This window comes from Pteropus vampyrus, unplaced genomic scaffold (assembly GCF_000151845.1).
Source record: "Pteropus vampyrus isolate Shadow unplaced genomic scaffold, Pvam_2.0 Scaffold26, whole genome shotgun sequence".
Classification (NCBI taxonomy): domain Eukaryota; kingdom Metazoa; phylum Chordata; class Mammalia; order Chiroptera; family Pteropodidae; genus Pteropus; species Pteropus vampyrus.
The window spans coordinates 4915804-4941877 of record NW_011888807.1 but is presented as its reverse complement, the minus strand read 5'-3'; the positions used below and the strand labels follow the sequence as shown (position 1 = coordinate 4941877).

General features: G+C 32.6%; 1 protein-coding gene and 1 long non-coding RNA gene across 3 annotated transcripts in view; one reads left to right on the top strand and one right to left on the bottom strand.

Annotated features, from left to right (window-relative positions):
• The window catches only part of ZNF654 (zinc finger protein 654), a 73619-nt gene extending 49531 nt beyond the window's left edge, over positions 1-24088 (top strand). Inside the window, exons 4-9 of one of the 2 annotated variants that reach the window (XM_011356408.2) lie at positions 4105-4240; positions 6894-7096; positions 7660-7799; positions 14452-14593; positions 18113-20453; positions 21030-24088. In XM_011356408.2, the coding sequence (XP_011354710.1) occupies positions 4105-4240; positions 6894-7096; positions 7660-7799; positions 14452-14593; positions 18113-20453; positions 21030-21037 (2970 nt within the window). In that variant the 3' untranslated portion in view covers positions 21038-24088. The remainder of the gene's footprint in view (positions 1-4104; positions 4241-6893; positions 7097-7659; positions 7800-14451; positions 14594-18112; positions 20454-21029) is intronic. The other variant, XM_023528472.1, reaches the window with a different exon arrangement.
• Positions 24089-24141: 53 nt separating this feature from the next.
• LOC105289644 overlaps positions 24142-26074 on the bottom strand; it is a 12563-nt gene continuing 10630 nt past the window's right edge. The window contains exon 3 of the long non-coding RNA XR_895680.2: positions 24142-24725. This is a non-coding gene — a long non-coding RNA (uncharacterized LOC105289644). The remainder of the gene's footprint in view (positions 24726-26074) is intronic.

The following is a 26074-nucleotide window of genomic DNA, read 5'->3' as shown; positions in this document are numbered from 1 at the left end:
GAAAAAACAGTAACTTTTTCATTGTTACATTGTCCTCTTTATGTGGACAAACTCAGTGTTTAATTTTTCAAAAACATCAGGTAAATACTCTTTAGAAACCACAGAAAAGAATAGCAAATTTGTGATAATTGTCTTTCTGTAAAAGAAAACTGCATAGCATCTTTAAATTTTACAACTTTTTCAAGAGCTGTGCCATAAGATAACCAATAAAAAAATTATTTATTATATAATAATAAACTTATTATATAATAAAAGATATGATCTTTTTCATTTCAAAGTATTATAAATATTTTACTGTATTTTAAATGCTTTTTAAAAAATAAAATTAACCACATGGAAGACCTTTTATATTTCTGCTTTGAATGGCTACAATAGCTTGCTTATAAATGAATATGGCTGTGGATTTTACTCTGAAATCTGCATTTCGTTATAAAAATAAGTATACTGCATAGTTTTTCTACTTACATGTATTTCAGTAAAACCGTATTTTGATTTAAAAAGTTATTTATTATTTAGAATATATCTTTTTTGGCACACCTTTCCTTTCCTGACTCTGTTTAAAGAAGAATTTAACTGCGCAGGAAGATGTTAACACTAAATAATGCAAGGCCTTTCTCATATGAATACCGGAAGAGTGGACTGGTAGAGACTTTCAATACTGCAAGAGAAGGAATTAAGTTTATTATGTATTGAGGTAGCTAGTGAAGCCTTCTCAGGGAAAAATGGGACTGCGAAAAGATAGGAAAGGACTTAAATAGGTTTACAGGAAGGTTTAGATAGGTTTATAGGAAGTTGTAGGGGAAAGAGCGTGATATGAGAAAAAGCATATGTAAGAAAGTACAAGATGAGTGTGAGAAACATGGAAGAGACCAGACTGGAGAAAATAATTCATGAAGTTTAATAGATAAATGAGTATGTAGATAAGTCCAGAGGTCTTTAAATATGAAGTTGGAGCACTATGACTTTCATCCTGTGATAAGGTGCCAAAGGGTCAGATCAAGTATGTAGAATAGCTAGAACACTGATCTACAGCTTCACAGACATCTTCTAGTGGCCAATTAGAGTTCAGCAAAGTGGCAATGAGTTCAGGGAAGAAAAATCTTCCAGAACACGCCACATGGATTCTAAAAGAAAAAGGAAGGAGTTGTGTTTTCTCTCTACCTTTGGCAGTGACACAGGTTGAATGGACATTTCTGAGGGAATTATATTTAGCACTGTGCAGTGGGTATCAGTGACAGCAGACAGATGACTTATTAATAAAGGATTAAGTTAATATATAGGTCCCAATCTTTGATTAAGTAAACATTTTTAAAAAAACACAATATGTGTATAATCTAGGAAAGATAAGTTGTGAATTCTGCAGTGATTTCTGTGCTTCCTTTTTCACTTTGAAGGCTTTTACACTAAATATCAAAAAAAGCTACCATACTACTTAAGGAAGGAGGAGCCAAAAAATACAAACTTATTTGTTCCTCTTTCATCCTGTTTCTTTTTAAAGAAGCTAAAATGAAATGTTACTTCATCTTTATTTCCTATCTAGAGCTATTTTCCATAGAATTTGTCACCAAAATATGGTATACTTGACTCAAGAAGTAGACACATAAAATACAAACTCATATTTATAATTTTTATCTTAGAAAAAATGAATTTAAGCTACTCTACTAATTTTTAATGGAAGGATAGATAGGAATGCAAGTATATAATTTATAGTATAAACATTTATGAAAGTACATACTAACTGTAGGAGTTGCAGTCAAAAAGTATGCCAAAATTGGCTGTGGTGTAGGGGTTGTTAGATTTACAAATCATCAAGGCTTTCTCTTAGAAATTTTGATTCACTAGGTTTGAACTGGGGCCTGGGAATCTGTTATTTAATAAGACCTTGAAATGTTTCTTATTTTCAGCGAAGTTTAGGAAATTTGCAATAGACTTGTTTCACCATATCTTGACTTAGGCCTAAGTTCAGTTTTATGTCCTGCAGTGCTAATGTCTGCATGTTTGATGCCTCACTTACCCTCAGACAGCTAGAAAGATGGGTTGTCCAGGGGCTCAACAGCAGAGCTAAATTTCACCAGGTGATTCAGGGGATAGCACCCAGCTCACCTTATTTATTTCTTGTGCTCTGACTGGACTAAAAGCCAGCTTGAATTTTAGGGGCACCAATATATGTGTCTAGTGTAATTTAGGAATTTATTTACCTTGAGGTTTGATATTGTTGATTGTTTTTACCATTAAGCTGTTGACATAAGATCATTACTATGTCCCATGTGTTAAAAAAGGCACAGCTGATCAATAATTTTATGTCTTTTTTTTATAAATGCTATAACATGCTGACACATGGAAATGTAGAAGTTAATTTTATACTGAGACAATTGAGTGTCCTAAAATATTTATTCAAAATGTTAAAAAATAATAATAAAAAAAAAAACAGCTAGCATTTATTAATTGCTTACTATGTGCCAGGCACTGTACCAGGGACTTTTCAATATTGTATATTATTTAATCCTCACAACAATCCTATGAAAGTGGTGTTTTTAGTATCCTTTCTGCAGGAGTTAAATGAAGGGGCACAGAGAGGTTAAGTAACTTGCCCATTGTTTAGAGGGTTTGTTTGCCTGCTTGCTTGTTTAAATTTGGGAATGTCCTAAATGAATTTTAGAATATACTTATTTTCATGTTTTGATTTAATGATCCTTTGACTTCTTTGATTGAATCTTAAAATTTGATTTCTTCTACTGCCTTGTTCTCTTATAAAACAAAGAAAACCTCTTGTATATTTTAACAAGGAATGAGAAGTGACATATAGATATCACTTTGGAATGTTCATATGACGAAAAAACATGACACTTTAATAAAAGCAACGTGTTTATTGTGACTTTTGAGTATATAGCCTGGTGATTTATTTATCCGATAAGTAAAATAAGTGAATATACATATATCGTTTTATTCTGAAGCTTTGCTTTTTAACTGTTAATAAGCTTTTAATGTCTGAGGGATTTTTTTTCTTTGAGCACAGAAAGAAATTCTGGCATTTTTTTGTTTTAATTGATGTGCAATTTATTCAAATTTTTAACATTGCCAATTCTAATATCCTTTTTTCTCAAGGATTTAAGCTCAATTTATGCATTTAAAAATATAAATCTATTCATACCTTCACTAAGCTTTCAGTTAATCATTTAAAATTACCAAATTAAGTACCCTGAAACATTTTAAAATACAACACCAAACAAAATATATAACAACTAAAAAAGCATAATCATTTAAATCTTGTAAATCTAAATCTAATAAATCAAATTTATAAATTCAGCAAACCAGGTTTTCCTAAATATTAAACATTGCTTACATATTTAACTTCTGTTACATAATTCATATTATAATCACAAGTCTAAGATAACAGATTCTCTAAAAACGTTTCATATATATTAAAAAAAACAAAATGCATAGACAAATTATCAGTTAATGCCCAACTTATTAATACAGTTTTACCTTAAACCTAATGCAAAGTCTTCATATTATAGGTTGGGTTTGTTCCTTCAGCCTGTCATTTCTTCATCTCAAGACTACAAATCTACTTACACAACAAAATGGAATAGCATTTCTATCTTCCAGCCTTCTACCACAACTAAGATTATACATTTGGGATTGGGGCAGGGCACCTATGTGTCTACCTGACAACCAGAGTCTGCACTGGACCCCTCTAACTGCCGCTTATTGTCAGGCTCTTGCCTGCCATTGTTAACAGAAACTTCATGAGCCCTCAAGTAAATTTAACTGAGCATTTAATTTAAGCTTTACATTTTTGCAACCTGGTTCTTTTCCTAGAAATGGTGCATCTTTTAAGTTTTTTCCTTAGGTTACACTTCATCCCTATTATAATGGGATTTCCTAAGTCCAATTATGTACAAACTGTGTAACCTTTGGCATTAAAGTCTATTTGTGTACTAATGGGGTTTTGATACCCTATGTAGGTTACTTAGCAGCCTTTTTTCTTTTATAATTTAATAGCTGCCTCATTGGCCATCAGTCATTTTATTGACAATGATGATCAAGTTTAGTTTTTAACCCCTTTAAATTCACAAAGCCAAAATGATTTTTCTCTCCTAGGAATGCCAGAATCACCTCCGCAGATATGGAAATGTGAATCTGGAACTGGTGACTCGAATCATTAGAGATGGTGGCCCATGGGAAGATCCAGTGTTGCAAGCTGTTCTTAAAGCCCAGCCAGCATCTCAGGAGATAGGTACTTCAGGAGATTCAAAATCAAAACCAGCATTTGTGAGAAGTTAACACAATTTCATTTTCTAACTAGAGCAGTAATAGTGATTTTTTTATTTTATTTTATAATACTAAATAAGAGTTATGTATTTTCACAGGAAGTGTGTTTAATTTGTTGTACTAACCTGCCCTAAGAGTGAATTTTGACACCAGACTAGGTACATTTATTTCTAGTTATTTCCCACTTATTCTGATGTGAATTCAGAGTGTTAAGGCATTTACTGTCCAGATGTTACTTACTTACAGAGTTCATTTGTTTTTGCCACTTTATATTTTAAAAATCTATTTAAGTAGGAACACTCTTATAAAAACAAAACACCCTGCTTAAGCCCTTGGGATCTCCCTTATATAGGAAACTGTGAGTGCTAGAACTCATTTAATTTTTGTCACCACTACTGTCTATCCTACACCTAGCCCAGTGCCTGGTACAGAGTAGGTACTCAAGTATAAGTATTAGTTGATTGCATGACCACATGATGACTGCATAAGTGAATGGGTGACTAAGTAAATTTCAATTCCAAATACTCTAGAGCAGTATTTCCCAAACTTCATCCATTAATAGAAGTTAAATTTTCTCTCATTCTCTTATCACCTGCATTCTTCTTTGACATCTCCTCCTCTCCAACCTAGATCCACAGTGGTTCCTGTGAGCCACAGTTTTCTTTTGAGGCAGGAGGCTCTGTCAATTGCTTCTAATTAATTCTTTAAAAAAAATATTTGCCATATTATTCCTGAGCCATAGAATATTTTGGATCACCAAAACTTAGAATGTAAGCTCAGGAGTAGTAAGTAAGCACCAAACTGTGGAAAACATTTTAAAGCATGGAGAGAGCTATGGAGTGCAATTATAAGATGGTCAAAGGGAAAAAAACAAGACCTCCCAGCTCTGGAATCATTCAGACATTGGTCTGGTGAGAAAGACACTTTACACCACAGATTGTGCTGAGCAGGTTAGGATCTTTCCATTTGTCTCAGGTTAAGCGGTGGAGGTGGGTTGTGAGTAGAAAGGAGTGGAGAAGGGGCTGTGATTCTTGGGCTGAAGAGCAAGCAAGATGACTCCAGATACAAGTGTGGACAACTGTGACAAAGACATAAGAGAAGAGGAAGAGATACGTCCAGGAGAAGTAGTGCAAAGTGATGGGTTGAGGTGGGAGGTAGGACAAGAGTAGGAGGAAAGGGCTAATGTATATGTGACAGTGGTATAGTGGTATATACCCAGGGAATACAAAGGGTATATACTGCACTTGATGTGAGGGTCTGAGGAAGGAATTAAAGAACTGAAAAGGGAGGCCATTTAGAACTGAAGAGGAAGAGTTGGATTATTGAGGAAAAGTATGAAGAGTTTAATATAGGAAAGATAAGAGTAATAGACTGAAGGAAACTATGAGGAGAATAGGGAATGAGGCCAGAGAGGACAGGAGCTAGACAAAGACAGCTTCAAAAGGAGTGAAAGCATGGAGAAAGAAAGTTTGGGCTTTTAGACTTCTCTGAGTAGGAGTAGAACATACCTGTTATAGGTTGGTATAAGGGCTGATGGCCTCAATATATGTATATATAGTCCTTCATACTTAGTCCTTTCATACTTAAACTGACCTCACTCTGGGAAAAGCTGCTCTAGAGCATCATTAATATGGATGACTCTCTTCCAGTTGGGATTATTAGGGTAAAGACTAGTCTGAAGTTTATCTTTGTATTAACTATACAACTCAGTGTCTGCTTATCATATATTGTAAACAGAATTGCAAGGCAAATGTTGAAACCTAAATAAAATATCACTCTTAGGCATTTTAGAAGCTAATGATGAAATATATATAACTAATTAAAATATGTTTGAGTTCAGAACGAGATATGGGTTCCAATTCCTGCTCTGCCACTTAATTTTTATTCTTGGGCAAGTCATTTGACCTCTCTAAGACTCGGTTTTATGATCTGTAAAACAAATACTATAATACCTATCATAGGTTGTTGTTAGGTCTAAATAAACTTATGTAGATAAAGGTATTTGTATATTTTAAAATTGTGTAAAAGTATTTGTTAGTAATTATCCTTAGTGATACATGAGCACATATGAATAAGCAGTCCTACTTTTGGCTTAATCTTTTGTTGAAAAGTAATAGAACGTATTTTTCTTATGATTTAACTTTTTCATTAATTGATATATTTCTCTATAATTTGAATTAATGTGGTTTTAATGACAAATTAGGATTCATCCTTTTAATCTTAATAGTAATGAAAATACTGGGCAGTAAGGAGATGAACTACATAATCTTAGACGAGGAAGAAATTCCAGACCCCATTTTATTTGAAACATATTTTAACATTAGTGAACTGAAAAAATAATATTTCATGGTGTTGCTTTTTTTAATTTTGTTTTTTACTTTTTAGACTGAGAAGGGATCCACAGATATTTCTTGAGTACTGTTGGTGTCACTCTTATTTCATTTTTCCAATCACATAACTGTATATTCTTTTCACAAATAAACTCCTACTAAGAAAATGCTGTTTAAATAACTAGTTAATCTAATTAGGTACCACATGTTAGTGATAAAGTTTCAAACAGCAATCCATTTGAGAAAATCTTTGTTGAGAGTAATGAGTCTGTTTTCTTTTTAATATAGTGAACAAATATTTAAGTTCTGAAAATCCACTGTTCTTTGAACTACGTGCCAGATACCTAATTGCTTGTGAACGCATACCTGAAGCAATGGCTCTTATTAAATCTTGTATAAATCACCCAGAAATCAGTAAAGACTTATACTTCCATCAAGCACTCTTCACATGTCTTTTTATGTCACCTGTAGAAGATCAGCTATTCCAGGAGGTATTGTTTAAGATTTTGTTTGCCTATCTTCATTGTAACCTTACAATAAAAAAAAAATGTAGCCCATTCTTATTAAATTCCTTTTACACAGATACCAAAGGTTTCAAGATTATATTACTAAATGTGTTCTCTCTGGCACCATTCTTTAAGCTCCTATTGAATTAGAATCTAATATTAACAAATGATGAAATTAAAACATTCGTTAATAAGCATATTTATGTTGAATTTCTGGTGTAACAGAGGTCAAATAAAAACCGAGAAGCATTATGATTTTGCCTTTTAAATAAAATATTAAAAAATTAAATGTTCATGTTTGTTATTTTGTTTTTTTCAAAATGAAAGAATCTTTTCCTAATATAGACTCTTACAAGTTATGGACATTAATGAGATTAATAGTCCTAAACTGTAGATATTATAAACCATGAGAATTGTTGTATAATTCATTACTGTCTTTGTAGAAGAAAACGAGAAATCTAATTTCTTCTCAATGTTTAAACATTTATTGCAACTAGTTTTTTAGATATTTTTAATGATATGAACTGATTTTTCTTTTCTTCTTATAGCATTTATTGAAAACTGATTGTAAGAGTGGAATTGATATCATCTGTAACACAGAAAAAGAAGGCAAGACTATGTTAGCCTTGCAACTCTGTGAATCTTTTCTTATTCCACAGCTCCAGAGTGGGGACATGTACTGTATCTGGTAAGTGTTCTTAATGTAGAAATTGAAATGTTAAGATGGGGAACAGGAGGAGGACTGATTAGCAGAGTTTAAACTTTATATTTTTTAAAAAGTTATGTGAAAATGTTAAGCAAGAAACAATAGTAGGCTGTAAAAACTAAAAATTAAAAAAAAAAAAGATCATGTACCAGTAAACTGATAGTGTGTTTAAGGTATGTATCCTAATGAACCAATTATATTTTAGAGTGTTAGTTTTAAGACGTAAGCTTTTTAGAGCAGTTTTAGATTTACAGCAAAATTAAGAGGGAGGTACAGACATTTTCTACATACCCCCTGCCACTACACATACATAACAATATCACTCACCAGAAGTTTTTACCAAGGATGAACCTACACTGACATATCATAATCACATAAAGTCTACAGTTTATCTTAGGGTTCACTTTTGGTGTTATATAGTCTGTGGGTTTGGACAAATATATAATGACATTTATCTGTCATTATAAGGAACATGATTGCTGGAATGTATGGTAAGAATATGTTTTGTTTTGTAAGAAACTGCCAAAATGTCATCCAAAGTGGTTGTACCATTTCTTATTACGACCAACAACATTATGAGAGTTCTTGTTGCTCATCTTCACCAGCATTTGTTGTTGTCAGGGTTCCAGATTTTGGCCATACTAATAGGTGTGTAGTGGTATTTCATTTTTTTTTTTTTTTTTATTATTTGCATTTCCCTAATGACATATGATGTGGAGTATCTTTTCATATGCTATTTGCTATCTGTATATCTTCTTTGGTAAGGTGTCTGTTAAGGTTTTTGGCCCATTTTTTTTAAATCGAGTTGCTTATTATTGAGTTTTAAGAGTTCTTTGTATATTGTAGGTTACAGTCCTTTATCAGATGTATCTTTTATAAATATTTTATCCCAGTCTGTGGCTTGTCTTTTAATTCTCTTGATATTGTCTTTCACAGAGCAGAGGTTTTTAATTTTAATGAAGTCCAGCTTATCAATTATTTCTTTCATGGATCATATCTTTGGTGTTATGTCTGAAAGGGTATCACAATACCCAAGGTCATCTATGTATTCAGTTTTATGATTTTGTATTTTATATTTAGGTCTGTGAGTTAATTTTTTGTGAAGGGTAAAATGTCTGCATCTATATTCATTTTTTTTTTTTTTTTTTGCATGTGGATGTCCACTTGTTCCAGCATCATTTTTGAAGAGACTGTCTTTGCTCCATTGTATTACTTTTGCTCCTTTATCAAAGATTAGACCTATTTATGTAGGTCAATTTCTGGCCTCTCTATTCTGTTCCATTGATTTGCGTGTCAATTCTTTAACCAATACAACAGTGTCCTCATCACTTTAGCTTTATAGTAAGTCTTGATGTTGAGTAGCATCAGTCCTCCAACTTTGTTCTTCTTCAGTACTGTATTGACTATTCTAGGTCTTTTGCGTCCCCATATAAACTTTAGAATTAGTTTGTAAATATCTATAAAATAACCTGCTGAGATTTTTATTGAGATTGCATTAAATCTCTGTAGTTCAAGTTGGGAAGAATAAATATTAAATCTTGAGTTGGGATTTAATTAACCAGTTTTGAAGTTTTCTTCATAAAAATCTTGTGCATATTTTGTTAGATTTATACCTAAGAATTTTGTTTTTGAGGTGCTAATGTAAATGGTAATGTGTGAACATTATTTTTTTCAAACATTTTAAGAATTACTTCAGAGTTATTAGTAGGATACATGAAGCAACATGTTTACCTAGCAATCATGTAATTTAGAGTGTAGTATGTACCCTTCAAGTGCTATTAGGTGAAACCATGAATAATAATTATAAAAGATTCTAATAACTTCTGCTTCCAATACATACCCTCCCACACACATACATGCATTCACCCTACCATATCACCTTTTCATTATTTTTAAGGGAAAACTAGGTTTCATTTGCTGAATGTAATCTGAAATGATAATGGGCTATAAACATTTTTTAATCAGTGCTCTTGAATTTTAAATTTTTAAATATTTAAAACAATAGTTTGAAGGAAGATTTAAAGCTAAACTCATTTAATAATTCTTGTTTTACAGATTAAAATCTTCAGACTAAGAGAGTTAAATAGCCAATTAGTAGCAGAGCTGGATCTAGAAACTCATGGACTTAAAACTTGTAGGAGAGCATACTTTTATTAGATTATATAAATTTTTATTCAAAAGTTTACCCTATAAGTTGGAATTTCAATTGAGGAGGGAATCAGGAGGCATTATCATTTCTTGATACGTAGTCATTCCCAAACAGAATATAGTCATAACTATTACAGTATGTCTTTTCCTCTGGGGTTAGGAATGTTCTCTGTCCTTGTCTGTTTTAAACTATTTAAACAGGTATTTTAGTCTTTTCATTTTAATATACTCAAGTAAACTGGAATCAAGTATAAACAACAAACAGGAAAACATATTTTCTTCTTTTCATAGCTAACCAATTTCTACTCTTTAAGGAAGGACCTTAAAAATAGAACAATGCCTATCTTTCCTGCTCCTGGCCACAGTCACCCTCTATAAATAGAAATTGGGTGTGCAACTCTCAGTTGCCTAACTGGAAAGGAATCCTTTGCTTGCTTCTTTGTCCTTCCTTCTGAGTAGGCTAAGTTCTGATTGTCTGCCCTCTTATTTCTTCTACTTCTCTATATTTGTGAATGCTGGGATCCTTTTTCTTGCTCCTAAAAATTGATTTTCACTATAATTTCAAGAGCAGGATTCTTTCCAATATATAAGGTCTATGTTGTCTTTTTCATCTGGCCTTCCCTATAAACCAGCTTACCCTTTGTCTCTCTTAAGGACAGTACCTGACCCACAGTCCAGTTTTGCTCTATCTCAAGCCAGTGGAGTAAGCTACTAACCCCATTTCTGTCATCATCACTGAATGAATGAATGAATGAATAAAAATATAGAATAGCAGCTGCAAATAGTTGCTGAGTGCTTCCTATAGTCTTTGCTTTATATGTGTATTATCTCATTCATTCCAACGATTTTATGGGGTAGATAATATTATGCTCAAGCCATTCAACTAGTAAATAATAAAACCAAAATTCAAATCCAGGCAGGCTGATTCACAGCCTCTGCTATTAAACATTACTTACTATAAGTGGGTCAAGTATGAAAAAAAAAAAGAGAAAAACTATGTTGTATGGGTGGCCACAGACCCTATTATAGCCTATTCTCCTGCAACTAAATAACTCGATGAACTTGATGATTTTATTAGTACTTAGCTATCTGGTGTTTGTACATCAAATTGGTGCTTTGTCTTCTAAAGGACCCTCTGTTTGAAAAGAAAATTTAAGCTTCATTAAACATTCCCATTGGTCTTCACAAAGAAGACTATCAGTGGTTTTTAGGGTGTTTTTTTTTTTTTACCCCCCCTTCAAAACCCAATGTACAAGTAACACCTGAGACTCTTTTTGTAAATTCAATCAAAAGGGAGCTGCATAACCATATCCTGAGATTTGTTTTGCCTGCTAGAAAGCTAAAATCCATATTGGTAGCCCTCTCCTGGCAAATTTATTAAGATCTTGGTATTACATTTTGTTTACAAAGTTTTCTCTTGAGTTAACAGAGATAGAGGGAAGTAAGATCTCTCTTCAGAAGAGAAAAAAAAATAATATTGTACCTTAAGAATGTCTCTAAGGAATTTCAAATTTTTTTTTGGAGTAAGTTGGAGAATAAATATATGCATTTCTAATATGTTAAACATTCATTTGTGTAATATTGGATGGAATATTTTCCCATAATTTCCAACTATCATTTTTTGTCTTTAAATCTGTTGCAGAACTAATCTACATCTTTTTAAACATAGTTGATGTGTTTGCCTTTTTCCATCCATAGCCCTTTGTTCTTAATATACCCCTTACTTAGAATGTCCATCATCATCTTTTATTTCATTCTATGTGTACATTTTACTTTAATATATATCCTCAAGAGGCTTCCTCTAAATGCTTTTAGCATTTAGGAATACATTTTTTTTATACTCTTAACCAATATTTATTGAATAAATCTCATTGCTTGGTACTATTAAGATTATAAAGACAAGAATACAGGAACTGGTGATTTATTTTAGTATATGTGCTGCCAAAGTGAACATGGAAACTAGTGATTTATTAAACATCAGTATGTACCAGATATTTTACTTAGGTGTTACTGCTCTCAATTCTTTTTATGTATAAGAAAACTGGATAAAAGATAAAAGTCACACAGCTGGTAACAAAATGAAGTTGGAATTTATATTAGTCAGTTTGCAAGTGATAGCATCCTATATCTAACTAGTTTAGGGAAAACGTATAGGCATACCTCAGAGATTACAAGTCTAGTTCTAGCCACCAGAATAAAGCAAACATCATGATACAGGAAGCCATAATCTTTTTATTCATGGAGGGTCTTGCCTTCAATTTGTAAAAACATGCAACATCTGGGAATCACAGTAAAGCAAAGTGCAATAAAACAAGGTATGCCTGTATTTAATGAAAGGATACTGGGGTATGACTGAGTCACAAGAAGTACAGCGATATAATTGATCCTAAAAAGAGAAGTGCTGTCAGGGACACTGAGATTGCTAAGGTTTTTTAAAAAAAATGTTTCTCTCTTGTGCCACTTGGTTCCGGTCTCTCCTATTGCAGACCAGAAGGAATGCCAACAATCTCCACGCCTTACAGTGTAGAACTGAGAACATTCCAGGGACTCTTACTAGGGTCAGTTTCCTATTCTTAAATTAATATCTTAGGTTAGAAGGGTCTCGTAGGAGACATGGCAACTGGGGTTTCAACTTTGTGTATTAGGGCTATTGCCAGAAAAAGGTGCCTCACTGTAAATGGGTAGTGTCATGCCAGTTATTGTATAATGCCCTATTAATAATGTAGATCTTTCTTATTCCTGGTCTCATATGTTTTTTCTACTACTTCCACTATACAGTGTGTCATTGAGGAGATTTTTTAAAGTATTAGTAGTTGGGAAAATAGAACCTATAAAATATAAGCAAAGAAGTATATGAAAGGCATGAAATCAAACAGGGGATAAGATCTGTTCTGAAGTAGTTATCACTTAATTTGGGGTATTCATGAAGAAGAGGCACTTGATATGGACTTTGAAAGATGAGCTCATCTTAGACATAAATAAATACTTTCCAAGTAGAGCAATCAGCATAAACAAAAGTGAGAATAAATGAAGCAAATAACTGACAGTGAGGAGATCATCCTAGAAGAGTTCCCAGGACCCAAATTATGATGCTTCTGACTCTAAAACTCATGTTTCTGTTGCTATTGACACTATATGGTGTATTGAAGAAGCACTAAATGAAATGATCTAGAAGGCTGGAAACATCAGTTTAGCAACCTTGTAGAAAGTACTATGTAAAATTCGAGGGCCTTACGTGATTGCATTAAGAAAGAATGGTATGGCTGTAGGGAAAAATGTAATTGAAATGTAAAGCCTGTGGAAAATAATTACGTTAGAACCAAATAGGTTATAGAAATGTTTAGTGTCATGGACTGATTTAGGAAAAGATAATCAATTTTGCAGAAATATCATTTGTTATATGAAGGGTTAAGATGATAGAAAGCAATCTAAATTGAAATATACCCAGATATAGAAATTGGTAAAGAAATCAGAGCTAGAGAGTTAGTGCAAGGTGTGAAACCTGATGAGCTTTCTAAAGGAGTACGTGTGCAAAAAAAAGTGGATGATGGACTAAAACTTATAAACACCCACGCGGCTAGTATGAAATGGAGGTGGAATTTTGGTTTTGCTTCTAATATGTCATTTCCATCATTTTCTGTTATGTGTTTTCTGTACTGTCTCTCTAAGTAGGCATAGTAATCATGCTGCCCTTAGATTTAATAATTGTATGTACTTGGCTCAAGATATATACTCAGTAAGTCACTTTTTAAAAACATTTTCATCAATTTAATACTTTTTAGATTATGATGCTTTATGTAACTAATGACACCATTAAAGAATTCTAATTTGCTAAAATGTGATATCAAAATATATCAATTATATCTTAGATTTCCTTTGCCCCAAAACCCACTGCTCCTACCTTGTTCATCTAATAACCTTGGCCATATTTTAGAAAAGGATCTACTGTGAAACACTTTAAATGGTCCATAGCTTGTCTGTTTCAAAGTACTTCATTTTAATGGAAGAGCAGATAATCTAAAACATTTCAGAATTAGTACTATAATATACTTACACTTTTAATCTGTAGTACTTTGATATCTTAATAGATTGAAAACGGAAAATATGAACCACTTCTTTGCAGAAAGTCTGCAGCATTTATTTCTAAATTTGCAAGTAGGGGATTCATTAATGACCAAAGTTTATTTTTTTAAAATATAATTAATATTGGTATATTGGGATTAGAACTTATTTTGATCAAATACTAAAGGTGCCTTAGGTTTGTCAGCATATGATTTGAATTCATCCCTTACCACTGCAAAATTGCAATTTCTGATCTTTTTTCTCCCATATAAGTAGCAGAAGTAGCTTGGGAGTTAACATAATATCCATTTATGCCCACTTTGTATACATCTCAAGCAGGGCACTATAGAATCAGGGAAAGATAACTAATGTCTATATTTGAATTAACTATATTTTTGACATCTCTTTTTTTTCTCATTTACAGGGAGTTGATTTTCATATGGAGTAAACTTCAGCTTAAGTCTAATCCTTCAAAACAAGTTTTTGTAGATCAATGCTACCAGCTTTTAAGAACAGCAACTAATGTGAGAGTCATATTTCCTTTCATGAAAATCATTAAAGATGAGGTAAATAGGATATATTTACCCTTCATTTTAAATGAAAATTAAATTACAGTTTGCTGAAACTTGAATCTCTTATGATAAAATTTATTTAATTATAAAGTTGAAGAAAAGGAGCAATTTAAAACCACATTCTCCATCTATCACATCTTCTCCCCTCAACTTCAAACTCCCAACATTATACAAGGGTGTGTATGCATGTATGTATGTGTGTGTGTGTATATATATATACACACACGTATATATACGTATATATAGATGTATATACACATATATATACTTATATATAAATGAAAATAACTAAAAGAGAGAAAAAGTAAATTTAGCGTTACTTATAATTTAATAGCTGCTTCCATAGAAGCTATTTTTTCGTATAATTAAATAAGTTTGTCCCTTTTAACACTATCCTAAGTCCTGTTTGTAGAATCTTCACTAATTTGCAGATGAACTTTATATATCTATAGGCAATACCTGCTCACTGTCATAGAGAAATATAGTTCATAGTTTTAAGTCTGGTGTTTAGGTGAAAAGAAACCATGAATACTGAAGAATTTTTGAAACTTAAGGACAAATTTTAAAGTGTTTAAGTAAGGTAATATAAACCCATTACCTGTTTCTAAAAATAGTTCTGAAGCAAGTTTTTCAAGGGCCACTTACAAGTACTTGAGTACAATTTTAAATATGACTTTTACATAGACATGAAAATGAATCCTGCAGATCCTTTAACTTTTTTCCCAAATGTTAACAGAAGTTTGAATACAAAGATAGGAAAGATATAGTTACCCTAATTTTAACTGAATCTTTACATGGGTTATTTTTAAATACATAAGAGGCATCCTTTAAATAATATATTTTAATTTTTTTATATATTTATCACATTCATTATCATATCACTCATTAGATGTATGATCATGTAGTGATCATATTCCCATGATATCAAGTTGGCAGCACTGTATCAGAGGGTTTGTTTTACTTGTTTCCTACTTATTTTGCTAACCGCATTAATATCTTCATTATTAATAGTGAAGTGTCATTCAAATGCATTGTCAAAGTTATCCCCTCTCCCCACCAAAAGAGGGAGAAAAAACAAACTATGCTATAGAATACTTCTCAACATTTAAAGCGCATCAAAATCACCTGTAAAACTTTAAAAAAAAATAAAGATATATCTGTGTTTTACATATTCTAATTTGCACCAAAAGGTGACTTTGTTATAAAAAGTTTATAATATAGGTGAAGTTCAGCCAATTATCGTAAAGCTTTCTTATTTTCACAAGTCTGGTCAACCCTAAGAATACATTATAAGTGGAAAAGTTCAAAGATGAAATAAATATGAAATATATGATTAATCGTTTATTAAAACATTTTTATCTGATGGAATATATCATTCACATGCCTCAGTACTGTGAAAAGAGGCACAGACAATGCTGCATGAGTTCAGAAGACATCACAGTTGGCATATCTGAAAAGGCTTCATGGAGGAAGATGCTTTAAGCTGGGTTTTGAATGATAGAGGAGGATAATACTAACATTTGTAGAGGATTTTGTATTTTACAGAGCACTTGTGCCTTATTTTATTATTTCACACAACTGCCCAATGACATTAATAGAGCAGCAGAGAAACCATAGGAGAGAGTGTAGGAGATGAAACTAATAGGAGGGACTGCAGGAGGTAGGGGGTGGGATGCTGGAGATCCTAAAAGGGACTTGAATGCTACACTGAGACTTGGAACTTCAGTCCATACATATACAGGAATGGTTAAAGAATTTCAGGTAAGGAAGTATCCTGTTCCCTTTTGTCCTTTTGTCATGATCCTGAAATTTTTAAACTTGGGCAGCTGGGTGCATTATAACTTCATGAGTCAAGAGAAAGAATGTAGACAGAACTTAGAGAAGGAATTCTGCTTTGAAGCAGTGGATTTTGAATTTGTTATATCTGGAAAATCTAGATGGGAATATCTAATAGTAACAATTAGAAATAGGAAATTTGAATTCAGAAAAGGATTCAAAGATGGAAATGATGGATTTATAGGAAAAAAAACTAAAATTAGTGGAATAGATCTGATCCCATTCATTCTGTAAACATTTACTCAAAGGTCACAGTGCAGAGTACTAACCACTAGACAATCATAGCGAGATACCTGAACATCACACAAAGGTCACTACATGTGAACTTCTATGCTAACCATAAGAGGATACAATAAATGAGATACTGTATTATTTAGGAATTCAAAGTGATTCGTAGGAATTTAAGAATTCAAAGTCAGGGGTAGGAGCATACATAGATAGTTACAAAACAATATATATATGCTTTTTAGAAATAAGTAAAAGTTATTATCAATGGAAAGAACAGGGAATGTTTATAATAGGGAATGTTTAACTCTACCCCATGAAGGGGCCAGAATGAATGGTGAGAAAAACTTTCAGTGTAGAACTGATTCTCAAAGAATGAATAGGAGATAGGTAGGAATTTACCGGCTAGATAATATGGGAGTATGATGTGCAAAGTTAAGGTCTGCTTGTGGAACTCTAAGTAGTTAAGTAGGGTTACATAGCATGAAAGGGACTAAGAGGACATAAAGATGGTAAGGCAGCGTTCCTCTCTGTCATCTATAATATACCATATGCAGGCAGTATGATATTTACACACACACACACACACACACACACACACACTCTCTCTCTCTCTCTCTCTCTCTCTCTCTCTCAATTTTAAAAACATATTACTTTTGTATCTCTTTCTATTCAAACAAGCATTTAGACCGTTCCAAATCACTGGCAGCATTATTTATAACTTGAATTAGGGGTAGACAACAGATTCCCAAATAAAAGTTGATGCAGTTATCTTTAAGTCATCACTAAAAGTTTGAAAGCTTGAACAACTTTCACGTAATTTCTAGTAGGTTCATTTCTAGTAGGTTCATTATTTCTAGTAGGTTCATCTGATACCTTATTAAATTTGGAAAGATTGTAATTGCCTTCTTCATGTGGCCTACTCTTTTCCCCTTATTTGGATATATAATATTACTTAAGTAAAAATAGGTAATATTATTTAGTGCAGCTTTACGAGTTTCCATAAGCAGTTATTAAATTTTTAAAATAAAAAATTGATACATGTGTTTAAATACATATAATTTAACCCTTCCGCCAGAGAATGTAAGATTGATCCCTAAAATAATAAATGCTGTCTAGATATGTAAAAAACTTCAGTCTTCATAAGTTTATGAAGCATTTTGTATTTTAATCACCATAAAGTTGTGAAGCATTTTATATTATGGTTAGTAGTAGGGGCTGACAGACTTGAAAATTAAATCAGTTGGAAGTAAAAATGCTTTTTTCCAGATTATTCTCAACTTAAGTAAGATTTATATATATATTAAAAAAGAATTTAAAAAGGCTACCCATTGAGGAAAATTGCACATTTGGAATACTATGTTTATTTAGCTTTCATTTCAGAGTATTTTAAAAAGATAGTGTAATATTTTTAAAAAAGTATTTAGTAGTAATATTTTTTTCTTTTTACAGGTTGAAGAAGAAGGTTTACAAATCTGTGTTGAAATATGTGGTTGTGCTCTACAGCTAGACCTTTATGATGATCCCAAAACTAAATGTCTAATTTATAAAACAATTGCACATTTTTTGCCAAATGATTTGGAGATCCTCAGGATTTGTGCACTCTCAATATTTTTTCTTGAGCGCTCCTTGGAAGCTTATCATACTGTTGAAGAGCTTTACAAACGTCCAGATGAAGAATATAATGAAGGCACCAGTAGTGTTCAAAATCGTGTTCGTTTTGAATTACTTCCAATTTTGAAAAAGGGATTGTTTTTTGATCCTGAATTCTGGAACTTTGTAATGATTAAGAAAAACTGTGTAGCATTATTAAGCGATAAATCAGCAGTTAGATTTTTTGATGAAAGTACACTGGAAAATGCTACAGGTAATCTAAAAAAGGCGGCAGAACAGCAAGGTTTAGATGAAGGGCTTGACTCGCTTACAGATCAGAGCACTGGAGAGCTTGATCCTGATAGTATATCTGGAGTGCAACCTAAAAGTCTTATTAATACAAAGAAAAACCTTACAGTTCTTAATGCTTCCAAAGTAGATCACAGTGTCCCAAGGCATCGGTGTATGTTATGTAACAAAGAATTTCTAGGTGGTCACATTGTAAGACATGCCCAGGCTCATCAGAAAAAGGGCAGTTTTTCATGTGTAATATGTGGTAGGAAATTTAGGAACAGAGGACTTATGCAGAAGCATTTAAAGAATCATGTTAAGAAAATACAGAGACAACAAATTGCTGCAGCTCAACAGGAGAATCAGGAGACCCCTGCTTTGGAAGAAATACATTGTTCCAATACTTTCCTTTCATTTGAAAATGGGAATTCTGATAATAAGGATTTGGAAGGGCAGGCTATAAATGCTTCCAGTAATGGAACTAAAGAAGTCATCCCTGCGCATATGGCTGAATTCATTGAAATTCCTGTAAGTGTGTCGGAAGATGTAATTGAAAACGTTATTGAAAATGGCAGTTTGGATACTTCTTTAAATAATGCATCGGAGCCTTTACCTGTATGTGAGGATGACTATGAGGAAGAAGAGGATGAAGAAGGTAATTATGAAGAAGATGATTATGACCTGAATCAAGAAACTTCAGTACTTCATAAAATCAATGGAACTGTATGCCATCCAAAAGACATATATGCTACAGATCAAGAAGGAAACTTTAAGTGCCCTGCTCTTGGCTGTGTCAGGATATTTAAAAGAATTGGATTTCTAAATAAACACGCAAGAACTGTACATCCAACTGACTTAAATGTGCGGCAAACGGTAATGAAGTGGAGCAAAGGAAAATGTAAATTTTGTCAAAGGCAGTTTGAAGATTCTCAACACTTTATAGATCACCTTAATAGACACAGCTATCCAAATGTGTACTTTTGTTTGCATTTTAATTGCAATGAGTCTTTTAAGCTGCCATTCCAGCTTGCTCAGCACACAAAAAGTCACAGGATATTTCAAGCTCAGTGTAGTTTTCCAGAATGCCATGAGCTGTTTGAAGATCTTCCTCTGCTATATGAACATGAAGCTCAGCACTATTTAAGTAAAACACCAGAATCTTCTGCACAACCAAGTGAAACAATTCTTTGGGATGTTCTTACACACTCAAATCCTAATCATCAGGAAAAAGACTCATCTAGTAATGAGAAACAAGCTATTAATCTGCCAGTTTCTGCTAGCAAATCAAGGAAAGATTCTACAGAACCAAAGACATGTATAGAAAGTATGGAAAAGAAAGAAAATTTAGTTCAGAATGGAAATGAACATTCTGATGGTACTGTTTCTGATGTAAGCTTGATAGACCAAAAGATGCCTGACATAGAGCCAAATTCTGAAAATAATTGTAGTATTAGTGAGTTAGTCAATGGACACAGTGAAATAGAGCAGACACCTTTAGTTTCATCAGATCCTGCTTTGAAAATTGATACAAATAGAATCAGGACAGAAAACGGTTCCATTTTACCCAGTGTTGTACCACAAGAACACAGTACCCTGCCAGTATCTCAGGCACCCTCCAAACCAAATGTTACAAGTGAACATACTTCATATGGCTTAATTTTATCAAAGCCATATGTCAGACCATTGCCTCCCAGTTACCTTGATGAACGGTACCTTAGTATGCCAAAACGCAGAAAATTTCTGACTGATAGAATAGATACCTGTTCTGATCAAGATGTTTGTAAAAAATCAATGAAAAGATTGAGATGTGGCAAATGCCTGACCACCTACTGTAATGCAGAAGCACTTGAGGCTCACCTTGCACAAAAGAAATGTCAGACACTCTTTGGATTTGATTCAGATGATGAAAGTAAGTCTTCTATCTTCTTAATAGGTTTATCTATAGAAATAAAAAATGCCATAGGTCTTTGAGGTTTAAAAAATTAATGTTTGTATAGCACTGGTCATAAAGCACCACCTGTACATCCTTTAATCCATGCAAACATGAAGTGATATTACTCATCCTGTTTTATAGAGCAAGCAACTGAAATTCACAAGTAATTTGCATAGGCACAGGCCTATGAACTTGTGGAAGCCAGAATTTGTACACAGGTTTTTCATACTCTGATCATTATCTTTCAATGTATCTGAAACTTTTCTTCATTTTAAGTTTCATGTAATAAAAGTTCTGGAAACAGGAATTATGATGAAAATGTTTTTCATCTGCATACCAGAATATAAACCAAGTGAAGTTGAGCCTCCATTACAACAAGTCAAAAGAATCAGAAAATAACTGAAAAACAAAACTGAGCAAAGGAAGAGCTTGTCTTTCTACTGATATCAATATTCTTTGAATGAGTAAGGATATAAATAAACAGGAATCTTAGAATTCCAGTTGAACATCTATAAAATTTGAATTAATCAAATTTTGTGTTCTGTTTTACAGGTGCCTGATAAAAATGTTTCAGAAAGATCTGTCGATCAATCAGTAGTGTGAAAAAGGCACTACAAGAAAATGCATCATCAGTTTGCTATTTCCCTGATGGCCTTAATTTTAGAGCGGTCTCAGATTACTAAAGATAAAGACAAAGCACATTGTCTAGAATGAACTCAGAGATCTGCTGGTTTAGATTCCAAAAGGGTTATTACAAAACTCCCAAAGTACCAGTTATCCAGAAAACCACATTTTTTAAAAAAGTTCATAATAATAGCAGCATGTTCAGTTTCGCTTGTGTGAGAAACATGTTCAGGCAACTAGTCAAAATGAGAAACCAGCTATGGCCTTACAAAAAGGGAAAAGTTAACCCATTATTTAAAAAAAAAAGGGAGGGGTTGGTTACAATAAACAACTTAAAGTATTCTACAAATGAGATTTGTTTTCTTGTCATGCATAATCGAATTATGTCCTCCCATTTGGTCAAACATGGTTTAAGGAATCACTGCTATTTGGTTTATTATCATTTAAAAATGGATACATGAAAATAAAACTTGACATATCATCATACTAACCTTTAAAAGATTGTAACTTGTTTCCAGATGTTTGAGTAGACAAAGTTCAATGAATAGCATGCCAGCATTGAAAATTAAAAAACTAAAGAAAACAAAATAACAATGCTTTGATAGAACCTTCCACTTTCTATTTTTGTCATACCAATGAGTTATATTTAAAAGGCAAACAGTGCCAGTTAGATAGAAGAAGTACCATCAATAACTTTGGGGAAGGATATGAGGAATCTAAGATCATTAAAGGCTATCTGGTTGAAAAAAAAACACTGAATTGCAAATTCCTCAATGTGAATAATGGTATAAGCACACTGGGATATTTCTATTTGTATATAGAGTAGCATTAGGACATTGCTTGATGATTCATAGTAAGGTCCCTTAGACATTAATGTGAGTTATCTAAGTATAGTCCTATAAAAATAACTGGCTGTAAAAAAATATGTAAGCTAAGAATCAGGTGAAGAATTCATTGGTCTTATTCACTTAGGAGAGCTAATTATAAAATAAGCCATACTTCTCATGCTTTCTTATTTATTAGTAATGAATTTGGTCTGAACAGTAATTTTTCTATATATATATAAAAGGAAATAGTTACACAAAAAAAATTGCACAGCAACACAATAAGATATATTGATGCATTTATTTTCCTTGACGACCAGTAATTTTCCTAAGAAAGATTTTAACAGCCAATTGTTAAAATGTTTTTTAAAATACCCTCAGATATGTTCCACTTGTACATTCTCTAAAAGAGGAAGCCTAAAGGCTTCCTTTTACCTAATGTGTTGATCTATAGCAGGGATAAAATGAACAAAAATGCAAAGGCAAATTCTTCAAAAACTGAGCTACTAATGTACCAATGTCAATAAATATTCCGGTTATTCCAACTTATACATTTTTGTTCAAAGCAGATAATCTTATCAGACCCTGCTATTATAAATTTTTGGATATTAAAGCTTCTTGAATGAAGTTACCAAGAAAGTGGGACATTTCTTCCAGGGTAGCATTCAGGCTTTATTAAATTAGGATTTGCAGGTCATGATAGATTAAAGATCTAAAAAAAGAGTTCCCACGTTTATTTATCATGGACATTCATTACTATGCAATTGATAGTCATAAATCCATTCCAATCAAATGTAGGTTTTTGTTTTTTTATGTAGCCTACATTAGGCTGTGGGATTTATATTTAAATAAACACAATCAGATTTTTAAATTCTTTCAGATCAACTTAAAAAAGTTTCCATATTTCCTGATACTAAAAATATAACATGAGTGAGTTCTGTTTCAGTTCGGTCTAATATTCATCATGTAATAAAAAGTCTGTTTGGAAACTAGTTCATTTGAACAATTAAGTTTTTTTGAAATATAATTTCTGCTTTGTATATTTTTCAGAAGTTTAAAATTACAACTTAACATTTTATCACATTTTTAACTCTTTTTGTAAGCTGTAACGATCAACATAAATCCATCTCTGTAAATTATTTTCATTTGTTTTGCAGTTCATACTAAGATGTTTTAAACGTTCTGCTTGCTATTTTTTGTCTTTAATTTGAGGTTTTATTTCTACTTTTGTGTTGCTAAGGGAAAACTTTCTGAAGGACTGAGGTCAAATCAGTTTATACATAACTAAGTCAAGGAATGGTTTATAAAATTCTATTTGACCACACTGTTCTAACCTGTTTATATACTTCTCAAATAATTGCTATTGAAAGAATGTGTACATTTTATGTATGTTTTATAAGACATGAACTTAAATCATTTTGCTTTTAGAGGGTGCATAAACTTCCAACAGTTCTAATTTGGGATTCAGAAGAAAAGGAAGCTTTCTTCTTCAGATTTTTTTTTTTTCTTTTCTGCTCCTTCTATTTTGAGGATATTTTTATCTTACATGGGCCAAGTTTCAATTGTTTGTTTTTAAATAAAAATTTTCTTCAAAAGATTAATAACTTTCTGCTATGTTTCAGTAAGGTCAAGAAAATAGCAAATCTGAATTTTTGCTGCTCAATATTATGAAAGGAGGTAGAAAGGGGGACTCTCCGTGGACAAGGACACTGGTACTTTGGGCTTTAGCCATATTCGTTTTTTAAACCACCAATTATATGAATAGATAATTTATAACATTGAACTTGTTATTCTTCTCAAATCACACTTGAAGGTTCAGCCGTACTCCTTTCATGTTTGGTATAAACTGTTGTATGGATGAGAAACCTAAAAGGGATGATAGTGTTTATTTTTTAATTTATTTGGTACTGTAAAACACCTTTTCAGAATGACTAAATGCTGCATATGCATTTTGGAATTGTTAATATGTGAAAGATTACAGATTCAGCAAGAAAGGAAATTTGTGCTTCCTTGTTGAACATTAAATTATTTTACTTTGCATTTTATAAGAGTACAAATTAAAACTGAGCCATTGAACTGCAATAAATCAACAATAGTGTCTCATTTCAAGAAATTTTTTGTACTGTACATAGATTTGTTCAATAAAACGTCCTTGTTGGTAAAGACGTGTTCAGTTTTATGTAGCAATGCTTCAAAAGGAATGATCAGGCTTAAGGTATATGTTAAATAAGAAATTTCTATTATGTCTCAAGGGAAAGGTATTCCAGTTAATATTACCATATTCTGATTACTGAGTGATTTTAAAAAGAATATAGAAAAAAGGAAAAATCTAAAAGTTTATATAAAATAGACCTTTTTAGAAATTATTTTTACTAATGTCCATATGCAGGAATTACACATTGACAGAATGGTGGTTACTAAAGCCATTTCAGGTAAATGGTTTCAGTGTGAGATAGCGCACTCTGCAAATTCAGCAGGTGGAAGACAAATATGAGAACTCTCAAAAAGCAAGACTGGATGGATTTATCCTCGTTGGTAATTCTTCAAAGATAACCTCTGGTGGAACTTAGATGATGAAGTCACTTGGAAATAAGATGTAAATGATGAAAATTACTACCTACAAAAATATTTCAATGGGAAAATGTCTAAGTCAATTCGTATCTAAAAGGTCCTTGGGCATGAAGGCTCCTACTTTTTTGTTCACTAAAAAAAGAAAAAGCCCTATACTATTTGCTGGTCTGGAACTGGAAAAAATGGGGCTGATGTAGAAAAAGAACCTCTTTGATGTGATCAGATAGCACTGCAAATGAAAGAAAAGATACTGTGTTAAATAGTTATTTGCACATATTACACACTTTGAAAAACACTAAGTTATTGAAGCATTCTAGAGCCGAGATCTAGAATTTAAAGTATATAATTTATGATCATATGATCTTCGACTTAAATGTATTGAGGTATTTAGATAAAATTATTGGGGTGACTTTCCATTTTTCAGAAATGAGGTATTCTGGGAAGCAATTAAATATTACTAAGTAGGCTTCCAAGATAAATTAAGTTGCTTTTCATAGCATAAGATCTATACCAATTTCAAAAATCAACTGATAGCAGACATAGAAGTTTTAGCTATATATCAAGATTTGATATAGAAGCAATCCAATTCTACATGAATAAAAACAAATGGCTAGGAGGTTCATGCCTTATTAAGGGTGCTGCACACTGGAGAAGAAATGGCTTCTCGTTTTACTAATTACTGTGCACCATCTACTTTATATGTGTAACCCCTAATTGTTAAAACATTGTAAGAACATTGCTTTTTAGAAACCAAGGCTCAGAAAGCTGAAATAACTTGAAGTCACACAGCTAATAAGTAGAGAGGTGGAATTGAAAAATCAGATGTATCCTAAAACCACTCTGCCAACAAATGTAGAGTATGAGTAGATCTAATATGTCCAAGTTGAGAGGGCCAGACTTGCCTGAGGATTAGTGATTTCAGAGACAAAAGATGAAGTCTGCCACAGACATAGCTGATTGATGTTTTATTCTCTCCTACCAGCAGTAATTCTTACAGCGTGGTCTCCTCAGCAGAATCGGGTCACCTGAGAACTCGTTAGAAATGCTAAATTTTGGTAAGGTGGGGCACCCATCTGTCTTTTGACAAGTCCAATTGATTCTGATACACGCTAAGGTTAGAAAACCACATACCTAAAGCAACAAGGTTCTTCGTATTTCCCTAGAAGGTAAACTATTTCCCCTTAAATTCATAGAGCCTTCATAGAAACTCAGTTTCCAAAATAGTTAAAGTCCCCTATTAATAATTACTTAAATTAACTGCTTTTGGATAAATGTGTGTGTGTGTGTGTGTATTTTTTTTTCTAAATTAAGTTTATTGGGGTAACATTGGTTAATACAATTATATAATTTTCAGGTGTAATAATTTAACATCTGTATATTCTATTGTGTGTTTACCACCCAAATCCAGTTTTCTGAAGCTACCATATATTTGATCCCCTTTACCCACTTCACCCTACCCATACCCCACTATATTTGACCTCCTTTACTCCATCTACCCACCCCCCACCCTCTGGTTCCTCTGGTAACCACTAGACTTGTAGTCTTTGTCCATGAGTCTGTTTGTTTCTCCTGTTTGTT